Source organism: Ochlerotatus camptorhynchus, unplaced genomic scaffold, assembly GCF_037179485.1.
Source record: "Ochlerotatus camptorhynchus isolate MF236.1 unplaced genomic scaffold, CSIRO-AGI_Acam_v1.1 ptg000363l, whole genome shotgun sequence".
In the NCBI taxonomy this organism is placed as follows: Eukaryota; Metazoa; Arthropoda; class Insecta; order Diptera; family Culicidae; genus Ochlerotatus; species Ochlerotatus camptorhynchus.
In genome coordinates, this window is record NW_027040851.1 from 286,094 (window position 1) to 301,015 (window position 14,922).

Below are 14,922 nucleotides of genomic sequence, written 5' to 3' on the forward strand. Positions count from 1 at the left end.
TTTTTCAGTGATCTAAAATGTGAAAATAAAGGACACCAAGTCTTGTTGATCCGTTATCTCCAACATCAGGATCCTAGAAGACGATTGTGGAACCAAAAAGCCTTAAATGTGCACAGTCCCCTACAATTAGAAAACATTTAATTACTGTACAGTCAGTCTAGTGTGTTCATCATATGGAACTGTTCCATATTTGTGGAAGAATGTATGTTGTTGTTGACTGTATAGATTATGAAATAAAAACTGAACACAATGAAACTGTTTATTCTCAAGACTACTACAAATTTAACATTAGGTTTTGGAACAACGTGACGAATGGGAAGGGGGGGGGGGGGTACATTTTCTCTAATTTTTGCGAGGAGTACTTAATGCATGCTTTCCAACTCAATGGTTCCAACTCTATTTCTTTGTTTAGGGTGAAATAATAGATTTTCTTCAAACTAAACCTGTAGGACCATAATGTCAACATGGAAATGTTCCAAGTAAGCGTCTGTAAGAAAAATATCAGGTGAATTGAATATTATGATAGTCAATGTTAATAACCGTTCTAAATTTTGTTCTGAACCGATTTTTCGATTTGAACTTGTCCAACTTGGTGACCTTTACGAGCTTCAAGTAGAAGGGCATCGTATGGGGCGAAATCCATGGGAATGTTGTTCATTTATGCATCCCATAACGCTACGGAAGCTATGAGACTCGGCTCTCCGGATGCCAAAAGTTCCGATTCAGCTCCCATCAGCTTTAATGTCCGTAGTCATTTTCCAAAGATCAAGATCCAAGTGGATTAAAACCTCGGTGAAAACCACCGTGAAAACTATACTTATAACACGATACTCATTTTCAGGTCTGTATTTTGAACGATACATTTAATCGAGCAATAGTCGAAATGTTCCAATGGCCATCAGTATAGCTTCCTCTTGAGACTGGATCAACAATACAGTCAGTGGCGTGTAGTTAATTCTATTAATATTGAAACTCACAACTGTTTAACACCGGAAGCTTCTGCGCCGTTCCTGAAGGGGACGTGACTACATTTCTGACTGCTGTTCTTGGGGTGGGCACCAAAGACCTCTTTTGCTCCCGGGTCTCCGGGCGTTGGCGAGGTAGGGAGAGTTTTCGGAATTATGAGAAGCTTGACAAATCCCAGATCCTGGGAGACCACGGACGTTAGCTGTCCCAGAGGTTGAAATCTCAGTCTCCGAAAGGTACAGTATCACCGCTTCCAAAATTGCACTCTAACGACCTTCCTAAAGTGCACTCTAACAACGTGCCTCACGTCTCTGAATCCTATCCAAATTTCACCAGATCTACACTGTTCCACAGCTATAGACTCACTGACCTTCTCGCCTCTTCATCGTAGCTCATCCACCACCCAACAACTCCCTTTCGTTATGCAATTTGCTCTATCCGCTGTTCCATCGTAGCCCTCTACATTATGGAATTCCAATCGCAACCCGTCACGAAACGTATAGATGACTGGCTATCGACTAAACATTGACCATTAAATTTCTGAGCAAACTGAACACTGTTTCTTTTCCTATCTTTTTAAAATTCTACGCAACAAAAAACTGTTACCGTTCGGTAACAATATAATATATGGTTTGGAGGCGAACCAGCCTAAGGCTGAAAGCCTCCTAAATAAAGCTAAATAATAATAATATAATATATGTTAAATGTACACAAAATCAGATAAGATTTGAATCCAAACGTCAGATAAACAAACAAATGAAATTTGTCTATAGACTATAGCAACCGAGCAAACAACCCATCACTAGATATTTCTTAAGTATTTCTTAAGTATACATAAATATTCCCAGGTATCTATAGATATATCGATAGAAATACAAAGTTTAGACTGGGATGCCCCTAGGGGCTAGCTAAGCTCGCAAAAGGCATTCTTGTGACGAACTTTGAAAGCGACGGATGAGCAGCAGCAGCAGTAGCAACAATAGCAGTAGTAGCAGCAGCAGCAGGAACAGCAGCAGTAGCAGTGGAAGCTTAGCAGCCGAGATTCGTGTAGCCGTGACCGAGGCTGGAAACCTCGGTTCGGTAACGACACTAGGAACTCAAGATCATCATACAAAGATAATGGAACACGTCAGAAATAACATTGGAGACTTTCAGAAGAGATGCAGAGAAGGACAACAAGTTCGCAAATAGGCACGAAAATTGGGCAGAAAAGTAAAGAATCAGTAAAAGTTGGTGAGATCGTATTACATTTTTGTTTATTGTTGCTCATATTTATACAAAAAAAAATTATACTAAATTCGTGCCATAATATATATATATTTTTTTTATTCTGGAAGTGTGAATGCATTACATGTATCCAATTGATGTATCGATGTGTTTATGCGGGTCTTATCGTATATGAAGACGACCTGCGAATGTACGTGTATGAACAGGCATTCTTACAATGGGTCGTTGGATGTACATTAGGGCTATCACCTTCAATCTCCAGGGATAAAAAATGGTTGCATCTATGTTTAAAATAGGTGTTATTTTTTCCATAAAAGCCAGTTATTTTTGTAAAACTGTCGGCAACCGAATATAATCGGACCGTACATTCTTGTCTGCGCACAACCCCCAAAGCCATGATGATTATAACAAATTAAGCGTAGGTTTTCATATTAATGGCATAGGGTGTGTAAAATACTAATATAATTAAATTTATCTATCGCCCAATAAGCAAAATCATCAGTTCACTAAACCTCGTAAGTACATTTCAAAGCTCCATCAGATCCTGATCGTCAACGCGATTGCGTTCGTCAAACTTCACCACCCGACCTTGTCGCAGGCACAGAACTCGGTCGACCTGTTGAATAGTGTTTATTCGATGGGCGATCATCAGAACAGTACAGTCTCGAAATGCGCTGAAGAACACCTGCTGAATGGTTCTCTCCGTTTCCGCATCCATTGTAGAGGTTGCCTCGTCCAGTATCACGATCTTCGATTTCCGAAGAATACCTCTCGCTAAGCAGAGGAGTTGTTTCTGTCCTACGGAGAGGTTTGCTCCTCGTTCGTCAATCACCGTGTCCAGTCGATTCGGCAGGGACCTGACTAGCTGTTTCATGTTACAGGAATCTAAAGCATTCCAAAGTTCCGAATCGTTGGGTTGCTCTTTGCATGGATCTAGATTCTCCCGGATGGTTCCGGAAAATAACAAAGGACTCTGTGGAATGATCGTAAGACTACGTCTTAGCTTCCTGATGGAGATGTTATCTATGCTGATTCCGTCGATCACGATCATTCCTTTGGTGTGCGTTGGATATAATCGGAATAATGCACTGATCAGACTGGATTTCCCAGCTCCTGTCCTGCCAATGATCCCGATCTTCTCCTGTTCATTAATTGTAAGTGTTATATCCTTCAATGCAACAATGTGCTCGCCATACTCCATACTGAAACCATCAAATGTGATCTTTCCCTGATTTGGCCATCCTTGTGAATGGTGATTCTGATTTTGCACGATTGACAGCTCATTCTTTTCGCTCAAATAGTTATCGATCCTCTCCAAAGAAGTTGCATTTTCCTCCAGCAAGGCTGTCATCCGGATCAAAGCGTTTAGCAATGGGATCAATCGTAGTGCATAGCTTATGCTGACACCCACACTGGATGCACCGATCGTGTCCTGGTTGTGAACGGCTAGCATCGTTACAAAGTAGATGACGATCGCACCGATGATCTCCAACCGGATACCCAGCCACCTGCTGGAAGCCAGATACAGGTACGAGTAGTGCTGATGACGATCGAGGATCGTAAGAAATTCTCTGAAGAACTGATCCTCTCGACGAAAGGCGCGGATCGTCGAGCGACCTTCGCGTGACTCGTTGAAGTGGAGTATGATCGGTGCTTTGCTGCGAGCTTCCATGCGCTTCAGGTGGCGGGATGTTTCTAGGTGGTAGAACAGTAGGGTATAGTACGCGATAACGATCACGGCCAGAACGATCGCAATGTAGAAGGAGGTGTTGAAACAGAACAGAATCAGTATGGAAATGACGCCGGTGAAATTTGCGAGGAAATCTCGGATGTGAAGTGATATTCGAGAATCAACGACATCAAGGTCACTGGAGAAGCGGTTCATGATTTGGCCGGAGCTTTTGTTGTCGAAAAAGATCATCTGCTGGTGGATAGTGTTGTGCAAAAGTTTATTGTGAACTTGTCTGGCAACTGAAATTCCCTTGAGCGTGATCACGGCATTGTTGAGGCACAGAAGAGCGATCAAAACTAAGATAAACAATGAATACCCTACAAGGTAGTTGTGATCTTCGAAAGTGGCGGATTGGTGATTGATGAGAGACCATTTTGCCAGCCAAATGGTTGAGTAAATATCACAGATTGGTATGGAAATGTTACATATCAAGATCAATGCTATGGGAATCGCTCCCAGCATAATTAGGTACTTCAGATACACTTTGGGCGAGACTTTGTGTGTAGTATCTCTTGAGATTGGTGCTTGTGCTGGTTGAGGGTTATCTATGCCATGCGCACTGATGCAATCATCGATCCTCGTGCCATTTCTTTTGGCATTTTCCACATCAGGATGCATAGCTTTGAAAGATTCAAATGTGTGGCGTTCAGTGATTCGACCTTTCGCCATCTCTACGATGCAGTCTGCATGCTTAAAATGACCATGATCTTGAGTAATCATTACGACAGTCTTTTTACTAAGCAATCCTTCTCTATCGAACACCTTTGAGTAAATGTAATCGGACACTTCTCCGTCGACAGAGCTAAGAGGATCATCCAGTAGGTACAGATCAGCATTCTGGTAAATAGCCCTTGCCAGAGCAATTCTCTGTTTCTGTCCTCCGGATACAGTCGCTCCCTTCTCCCCTATAATTGTTTCATCTCCATTTGGAAATGTTTCCAAATCTGAACGCAAAGCACAAGCCTGAATGACTTTTTCGTAAAACGCTTGATCCAGTGGCTTACCGAACAGAACGTTATCTTTGATTGAGCGATGCAGGATCCAAGGTTCTTGTGAAACGTATGCTATATATCCCCTTGTGTTGACCTCGCCAGCAGTGTGACCCAATTCTCCAAGAATCGCTGCTAGCAGCGAAGATTTACCACATCCAACTGGACCCGTAATTGCGACGAATGATCCGTCTATAACTTGCAAATCTACTTTCTCCAAAATTATAGACCCTTCGTGATGCAGGGTCAGATTTTTAACGGATACCATCGAAGGATCGAATGCCCTTTGGCAGGCCACCAATACCTCTTCAAATGTTTCCGAGATATGCCGTGTTCGTACTGTGGTTTGGTTGGTTTGCTTAAGGTTTGGAAGCTGTTGAATCTGGTCTGCTTTGAGGAATTGGTTTATCCTATCCACGGATGCACGGGTGGACGTCCATGTCGACGATAGGGTCGGAAGAACCGATAACGGATATTTGAGGATGTTGAACAGAGCTATCGATACGAATACAGCCTCGAGGGTGAGCATATTGGAATCACCAATCAGGATCATCAATCCGAACGTAGAAAGTGACACCAGGAATGGAGATATCACCCCCAGCAGGTACTTTGGTGCATCCCAGTAGATGATTTTTTTCAGGATCTGGAGCTCGTTTTGTCGATATTGGAGTATTCGACTTTGAAAGAAGTCTTCCCAGCAGAAAAATTTGATTTGCTTCATCATTCCAACTGTTTCGTTGGTGCTGGAGATCCGAGAATCTTTGCGATTCATGAGCTCTTTTTGGAGAAGTTGCAACTTGTTGGTGATCAATTTGGTAAGATAGATGGTAGCGGTCATCACCGCGACTCCGATCCAAGCTGATCTTCCCAAGATGGTTAACAATCCAACGATGGAGATAACGATGATTAACGGACCCGACCAGATCAGATGCAAGTTTGGCAATAAATCAACGAATCTGGATGAATCGAGCGTCAGAAGGGTGATGTCTGTGCCACTTGGGGTCTTCAGTTTCAACGACTTGTGGTAGATTAAGATCATCAGAATGGATTTGATTTTAAGGCCGATCTTCTGGGTGTCGTACAGATACTGTCCATTCAAGGCGGCGATAACCAACGAGACAATGAAGATACTAATCACGTAGAAATGGCTGTCAGTTGTGTTTGGTTGGAGATCGCTGCGAAGAATTTGTCTGGAAGGGAGGGAAAATTTGTTAATGGTTATTGAATTGGGGCTGACTAAGGAATTAAAATGGATCAATAAGAAACAATAGCGTCAAACAACGAGGCCGTCAAGTGCAAGGTGCTGCATCCCGAATCTTTGAAACAGCTCTTAGTTTTTGAGAATTAGAATTATGAGTGTTCTTAGAACTATAGTAATTATTTTCGTCAAGTATTGATTTCATGTTATTTGTTTATGTTTTAATAGAATTATAATATCAACATAAATTATTTGGATTAATGTACATTAAATTATTGTATATTACTGCAATTGAATTACTTTGACTATATGTTTAGTATTACTTCTGCGAGAAGTCAACGATTTACATAGTTGAAGATGCTAATTTCAAATAACAAACTGTAGTGGTAATTTTTATACGATAGATGGAGTAGATGAAAGTATTGAGTTGATAGTGAAAATTGCATATAGATAGTTGTTTGAGGATTTTATGACGACATCCCTACCTCCCGAGCAATCAGCGTACCTACAATACTACCTTACCTTGCTGGCGCCAAAAATCTGCCAGCGCAAAGCGAAGAGAAAACAAACAAAACACTTGTATTCGAACAGTCGAAATATAAACACGTTAAGACAAGTTTGTCTGCACATTTTATTTGTTGCAACCGATAGAAAATTCCGCCGTCCCGAAAAACGTGTTCTCGGGTTTCAATTTTTAGTCCAGGTTCGTCTCGACCTTTCGTTTCGGTTCGTACATAGTTTTTTGGTCCTTCGAACCGGAGGATGGATCCGCCGGATATGCAAAAGTTTTTGTCGAAGCGAGAGGTTATGTTCGCGAAAATAAAGTGGGAGCTGTCCGTCGCGCAATCGCTTCACACCCAGAACCTATCGTACGGGGAAGTGCATGAACGTCGGGAGAAGCTCACCGAACTTGCAGAAAATTTCGAAGCCGTTCAAACGATGATTGAGGAGAACATTGCGAATCTGGAGGATGTCGCATCGGTGTTCAACCACCGGCTCCGATTTGATGAGGCCTATTTTCAAGTAAAAGACCTGTACACGGGTTACCTGCGGGAAAATGAAGACCAGATGTCCCAACACAGTGAAAGGAATAAGTCGCCTAGTGATCTGCGGGATGCAATCAAGGCACTTTTGGAAACGCAGCAGGCCACCGCAGCAGCCGGCAGCGGGCGGTCAGGTGTGGAATCAGGAACCCCAAGTGAATGTGAAACTACCGCAACTAAACATTCCCGTTTTCCGAGGAGAGCGAACGGCGTGGAATTCGTTTAAGGATTTGTTTGTCAGCATAATCCACAACAGGCAGGATCTGAAAGCTTCCGTCAAGATGCAGTATTTGTTTTCCTATTTGGACGGTGAAGCAAAGCGGATGGTGAATTCCTTCCCAATCAGCGACGCAAACTACAACGAAGCGTGGGAAACACTCGTGACGCACTTCGATAAGAAAAAAAAAATACATGGTGTTTGCCCTCGTTCGTGAGTTCGTTGATCAGCCAACGCAAGCGGATTGAAGAAACTGGTGGCGACAGCTAAAAGCTCTTGGAAACGAGTACGAAACACGGCATCCTTGGCTCATCCATCTGCTGCTTGAGAAGGTGGACCGAGAGACGCGCTCACGCGCTGAGAAGGTGGACCGAGAGACGCGAACTTCGAAGAAAATCCGAAGTTCGCAGATTTCATCGAGTTCCTGTAAAAACGCTGCGATGCTCTGGAAACTTGTTCGGCGTTTTATAGGAAGCTGGGAGAACCTGCGAAGAAGGAGATTTCGAAGGCAACTGGAGCCGACATGAAGTTTCAAGCCTTTCATGCTGGTGCTGCACATGTGTCGTGTGCGAAGTGCAGCATGGATCACCCAACTTACCACTGCGAACAATTCAAGGCCATGGATGTGGTGGCGCGTAGGGAATTGGCACTTAAGTCAAAACTGTGCTTTAATTGCCTGCGTCCATCCCACACAGCGGAGCGGTGTCAGTCGAAGTCGGTACGTCGCACTTCACAGTGCAACCAACGGCACCATACAATGCTATGCCAGCGGGAAGTCAAGAAACCGAATGAAAAGCAGGAAGATGGTCAAGGAAGAATTGGAGGTCGCATCGTTCTCTACCAACGTAGCCGCAGACGGTGGTCGAAAACCACGGACCGTTTGCATTCGCACTGCTACCAACGGTGATGGCAAAACTTCGAGGAGGTGATGGGAAGCTACACGACGTAAGAATGCTAATCGGTTGTGGTTCCCAGGCATCTCTCATCACGACAGCGTGTGCCAACCGCCTTGGGTTGAGGCGTATCAAGAAGGCTCACGTCAACCCTGCCGTGCCAGCGTTTCGACGTGGTAAGCATGCCATACTTGAAGGGTCTGCAACAGGCGGATCTCCACTTCAATCAACCTATCTCGGTTGAGGTCATACTGGGATCGGATGTCTTCCTGTCCGTACTGCAATCCGGCCAGGTCAAGTATCCAAACGGTATTCCTGTAGCACAACGTTCTATCTTCGGGTGGATGGTTGCAGGAAGAATCTCGAAGCAATGGTGTATGCACACACATCTCTCGGAAATCAATCTTCACCAAGATTTCGACATCGATCGCACCCTGCGATTGTTCTGGGAAGATCAGGAGCTTCGTCAAGTTAAGCAATGGACAGAAGAGGAGCAAAGGGTCGTTGATCATTTCAACTCGACGCACACTCGCTCGAAAGATGGACGCTCTATCGTTCGATTGCCAATGAACGATTCAAAGCAGCAACTTGGAGATTCGCTGACCGCAGCAGTCCGTAGGCAACGCGCAATGGAATGGAAGTTCGAGATCAACAGCAGCTTCAAGGAGAGATACGCTGCATGCATGCAAGAGTATCAGGATTTGGGCCATATGGAGCTGATTCCGGAGACAGAGATTCTGGTTAATTGCACGAAGTCATATTATTTGCCGCATCATGGGGTTGTAAAGGAAGATAGCACCACGACCAAACTCCGAGTTGTGTTCGATGCATCATGTGTCACGACTTCTGGAGTCTCACTGAATGATTTGTTACTGGACGCCCCGAACATTAACACTGAGATATTCGATATCATGATGGAGTTCAGGTTCTTCGAGGTGGTATTTACGGCGGACGCAGTAAAAATGTACCGTCAAGTACTTACGCACCATGACGATCGAGACTACCTACGTGTGGTATGGAGAAGCTCGCCGGACAAGCCGATACAGCACTTCCGGCTTCGCACGGTGACATATGGACTCAAGAACTCTGTTTTTCTGGCCATGGCGGCGCTCAAGACGACAGCGGAAGAATACAAAGGGAAGTATCCTGAAGCAGCTGAACGGATCATGAAGAATACATACGTCGACGATCTTACATCGGGAGCAAAATCCGAAGAAGAAGCCATTCGTTTGACCAAGGAGATCAACGAAATCATAGAGAGTGCTGGATTTACATTACGGAAATGGAGTTCCAATTCGGCGGCGGTTCTGAAGTCGCTACCTGAAGTCAGCATTACCGCAGTACAGATACAGTTTCCGGATGAACGCAATTCGGTGAAAGCCCTGGGAATTCATTGGATTCCGGACATCTTCACACTCAAGGTAAATCTGCAGATTGATGGTCCCAATACGAAGCACCAGCTATTGTCGGATTCCGCCAGGCTGTTCGATCCATTCGGTTGGTTTGCGCCGGTCATCGTTCGAGCTAAAATTCTATTTCAACATTGCTGGTAGTACGACCTAAACTGGCACGATCCACTACCTCCTGTCGTTGAAGAAATGTGGGTCGATTTTAAGGCAAACCGTGGAGAATATCAAGATTCCAAGATAGGCAACGAATTACGACAACCACATCGAATTACATAGCTTTTCTGACGCTTCTGAGGAGGCGTACTCAGCGGTCGTGTATCTCAGGTCCGTTGATCGCAACGGTGAGGTTCACGTTAGTCTACTTGCAGCGAAAACCAAGGTTGCTCCTGTACGTCAGGTGTCTCTACCATGTCTCGAGCTCAACGCAGCTGAATAACTTGCAAAGCTGCTGAAACAAGTTGCTGAACCTCTTAAACGCTTCAAGGTAGACCGGTTCGCTTGGACGGATTCGACCATAGTCCTGCAATGGCTGTCAGGACATCCGCGTAAATGGAACACTTACGTGGCTAATAGAACATCTTCGATACTTTAGATTCTTCCACGTAAGCATTGGGATTATGTTGCATCGACTGAAAATCCGGCGGATTGTGCTTCCCGTGGGATATCTCCTACAGACCTAGTCGATCATCCTCTGTGGTGGACAGGACCGAAGTGGCTGGCGGAAGATTCCGCAACCTGGAAACGAAGTGTCATGTCAGAAGATGAAGCTACACTAGAGGTACGTAAGCGATTCCAATCCCTAAACATTTCTGTTAGCGTTTCAGTAACGACGTACGAAATCGAGAAGCAAATTCTCAATAGTCGATCGAGCTTCGGCGCAGCCTGCCGACAGTTGGCATGCGTGAAGCGGTTTATCTACAACCTGGGATCGAAGGCATTAACACGCTACGAGAAACGTTCTGGTCAATGTGATGAATAAAGGGGCTAGGATAACAGACTACTCGGAGCTCTCTCTTTTATGACGGGAAATTAAAACTAGAAAAGCTCTTGGTGAATCATTGACTTATAGAAGTCAAAAGCCATATATATGACAAAAACTGTAAAAGATAGAGAGTTGATGTCTTCCACTGCTTCCATGCTTATTTTAATATTATACAAAACTTTGCCAAAGACACTATCTTGCTATCTCGTTTTTCAAAAACTAAAATTCCATTTCCCTGCTAGGTGGATTAATCATCTTGAAGTTATGTTCAAAAGCTAACCCCACACGTATCAATATATTGACGCGAAGGGGAATTATTGAACATAATATTGATGATGTGAATGTAGAAATATTGTCAATACTGATATATTGACTTCAATATAGAATGTATTGACAATACGATTATTGCCAATAAAAGCAATCATGTAGGGTCCACTAAAAGAACGAGCTAATCATGTACACTACACTGTATGTCTAAAATAATCCGTTTTCACGTAAATAATAAATAATAGATTGAAAAACGCAGCAGTTGAGTCTTCTGCATGTTTCTATCGTATCCACCTTCTCCTTTGTGTTGAAAATAATTACCTGAGTAGAAATGGGCAGATGAAGAAAAGCACCGTCAGGGCAAATCGATTTATGCCACTATACATCAAATCCCGAATGAATGGCCGCAGCAAACTCCACATCTTAATCTCTGGATGCATTTCCGTTTCAATCGTTGCAAGCGATTCGTACTGACCTTTCGTCGTCATCTTTTCCGTAAAGTGCTTGATCAAGTATTCTCCTCTCAAATCAGCATCCAGATCTCCAAGATCGTCCAAATGCAATCGATGAACATTCCGGCTTACCTCGCTGAACCAGCTGAAGCACATAGATCGGATGAAATTCGGTTCAACTCTGTTGACACTTTCCTCCCTGCTAGTCATACTCGAGTACGCAATCAGGAGCGCAAGCGCAAGCAAGTAGAGCATGCTTCCGAGCGTCAGCTGTTCGACAATACGTATACAGTTGACCAACAGATCCAACGTCCAAAATGACAACAGGAACGTCTGATCGCGTACATTGTATTGCTCGCCGAGATGTAGTAATGCCAGCGTGATAAACTACGAAGATGAAAACGGAACGGCGTGGTAAGAATGAGATATCGTAAATTACCGGCGAGCGTGATGATAACGGAGATAATTTGTGTTTATATACCTACATAAGATAGTGCTTCGAAGATTCGCACTACAAAGGGTGTCACTGGACGTCCGAAATTTGAAACAGCCAGCACTATCAGCAGAGTGTTCAGAATACTTTTCAGTGATAAAATCATCAACTCTGAAGCACTTTTACGTCTTTTGTTTGACGGATGCCGCTTGTAGTATCGGATCTCAGACAGTAGTAATACCCACAAGAACAAGTGTTGCGGTAAATATACGTAACATGCTGCGATTGCCTGTGCAAATCAATCAGATATAAAAATAGCAAAAATAAATAAATCAAATTCCATTCACCTGGCTGGGGAAGACATCAGCAAAGCGTTCAAGTGCCATTGTGTCGTTGCGTTAGTTTACACCGTTTGGTTTCATTTCAAATCTAATAAACACGTTGATTCGCTTATCGATCGTGTCGCAGTGTGGCACAACCTCGTCGAATGTAATGCTCTCGCCGACTGACTGGCACTGGCGAGAGTCTTGGCCTTCATTTATACTCTTGTTTGGGATCATCTTAGGCAGTGCGAGAGAGGGAAAAGAGAGCATGAATGAGCAGTGGTCTTTCCTTTCTCGAGTGGATGTATACTAGTAGGCAATGATAAACAGCAAGATTCTAAAAACGGATGGCAGTCCCATACTAACGTAGGTAAAATCTCCCAGTCTTTCAACCAAGTATCGTAGTATGCGTGTTTTCTGTGATAGAAAAAAAGACGTGGCTCTCAGGATACTTGCTTTTATCAGTCAAAGTGAAATTTAAATATTATCTAGTGACCCATTCCGCGAAAAGTGACACGCAGATTTTCGTCCTGTGATTACTATTTGTCTTAAACTTTCGATAAACTTCTTAAGATGGCAATTTTATGTGCACTAATAGAATGTAAACATGATTAACTTTGTTTTCCAATCAATAGTTATGAATATTATCACTACTAAATGCTACTAGAAGTAAAATACCGTGTAAGTTTGGTAAAGGGGATAATCTGTCATCTCCTCATCTATCGTATAAAATGACCACTTTATGTCTGATATTTGACGCTAAGCGTCTCCAACTATGTTTTGACAGCAATGCCGAAAGCAAACTTCAATTTAAAGTAATAACAACATAGAAAATCATAAATGTGGTTTAAAAGTTGCGGTGAAGAACTTCATGGTATGGGTCTAGTGCAATTAGCTGTAATTCGAAAAAGGGAAACTGGTTTATTGGAAATTATGAAACGGCACGCTAGAACCAGCTGAGATATGCAGGCGGCGGAGGTTCGAACTCTCTCAACACGTCGTAGTACGCGCAATCGCAATAAGAATCACCTACCAATCCGAAGACGCTCCGCTTATTATTCTTAATAGATACGTTAAACCTTAACCTAAACAGTAGTGCATCGGTTGATGCAATTGAGTGAGTCACGCAGCAGAAGATGGTTCGTTTATTTGTTTGGAACGCTTTGGTATTTTTTTTGCTTTCCAATGAAAGGCGCACCTTTTTCATTGAGTGCCATACAGTTATTGTTTCATTACACTAGTTTACAGCATTTTTGAACTCGGTAAGGTGATGATCATTTCCAATGCAAAATCCTACGCTGAATTCAATGCCGTGGTCAGAAAAAATTAAAGTAGAGCCATTTTTGAGATATACAAAAATTTTGATTTTTTGAATTTTGGACAAAAGTACGATTACTAAAATGTCAATATCTTTGAAACTAGTGCACCAATTTTAAATCTTTTTTTATGAAAATGAAGCTAAATAAATGTGCTATATTATGTTTTAATTTAAAATTTAATTTTGAAGTCATTTAAAAATTTACAGCATTTTTTTTTATTTTTCCTGCGAATTTTCCATAAAAATCTTGTTTTAATCAACATTTTTAATGGGATAAAAAGATTCAAAAAATCATTCCATAATTTATTCTTAAAGTCCATTCAAAACCGGAGAAAATGAGCCTTTAATGGATGAAATCGGTTGGAAATTGTCGAAGTTATGAGCATTTTTGTAAAACACTTAAAAATGTTGCTGAAATACAACAGCTTTAGAGTTCGTTTTCTAGGTGTCGTTGTAAGCATCCAAATCGCATGTAAAGTTTTCATGGGAGATTCTTTTCTCTACATATCAATTTGATTAAGGCATATCAGGATTTAAAACCGAGTTGATACAAAAGAAATTTATTTAGGTTTTATTAAAAATGATTGAGAATCGAATGACTTTGTCTTCGATGTTTTGAACTTGTTTCTCGAATCAGAAACCAACAATAGTCACCCATCATTGCTTCATCCCAAAACCCTTGGTAACGACGTTCCATCATCTTCATTTGTTGGTGAAAACGTTCGCCGTGCTCATTACTCTCGTCACCAAGATTTTCCGGGAAAAAATCCATGTGAGAATGTAGGAAATGTATCTTGAAATTTTAAAAGAGCGTCGTGAATATGCAATGATTTCATTTGTAAACGATATCGTTTCGCTACGCATTGACTCCACAGAACTTTTATCAAAATTAAATTTCCATGCACCTACTCGGCAACTCCGAAATCGAAATTTATTTGCCATAAAACATCATCGTACAAATTATGCAAAATATGGGCCATTAAACCGCATGATGGCCTCTTACAATCAATACTGCGAAACCATTGACTTTACAATGTCTCGGCATAAACTAAAACAATATTTTTACTCCATAAGGCATTATAACTCATAAAAAATAGGAAAGCTGACACTGCTTAATTTTTATTAAAGGAAAAATTATACTTTTAACCTTTTGTCCAAAGTTGACGAAATAAATAAATAAATTTAAGAAAACAAAACTGTATTCTAATATGTACTAGTCTACGTTGGTTGACGAAATAAATAAATAAATAAAGACATATTCACACCTGTGTTCAGTGAAATAAAAGGATTTGAAATTAATTATATGTAACAAACACAATATTTTTGATTTATACCTATTTTCTCATAATTTTTGAGCAATTCATCGACGGCTTCCTCATAATCTGGGCTTCTGAAATTTCCTTAAAAGGTTGTGACAACACGCTGGAACGATTTCCACGCTTCTTCCTCATCTGGTGTCAAAACTGTATTGAA

The 14,922-nt window shown here is 42.1% G+C and overlaps 1 protein-coding gene across 1 annotated transcript; it reads right to left on the reverse strand.

Annotated features, from left to right (window-relative positions):
* Positions 1-2,538: 2,538 nt before the first annotated feature.
* Positions 2,539-12,298, reverse strand: LOC135709760 (multidrug resistance-associated protein 1-like). Its single transcript, XM_065232145.1, has 4 exons — positions 12,156-12,298; positions 11,861-12,097; positions 11,245-11,762; positions 2,539-6,104 (listed from the first exon to the last, which is right to left on the reverse strand). Exons 1-4 carry the CDS (start codon positions 12,192-12,194, stop codon positions 2,720-2,722), a joined length of 4,179 nt encoding a protein of 1,392 aa, XP_065088217.1. The 5' UTR covers positions 12,195-12,298; the 3' UTR covers positions 2,539-2,719.
* Positions 12,299-14,922: the final 2,624 nt, after the last annotated feature.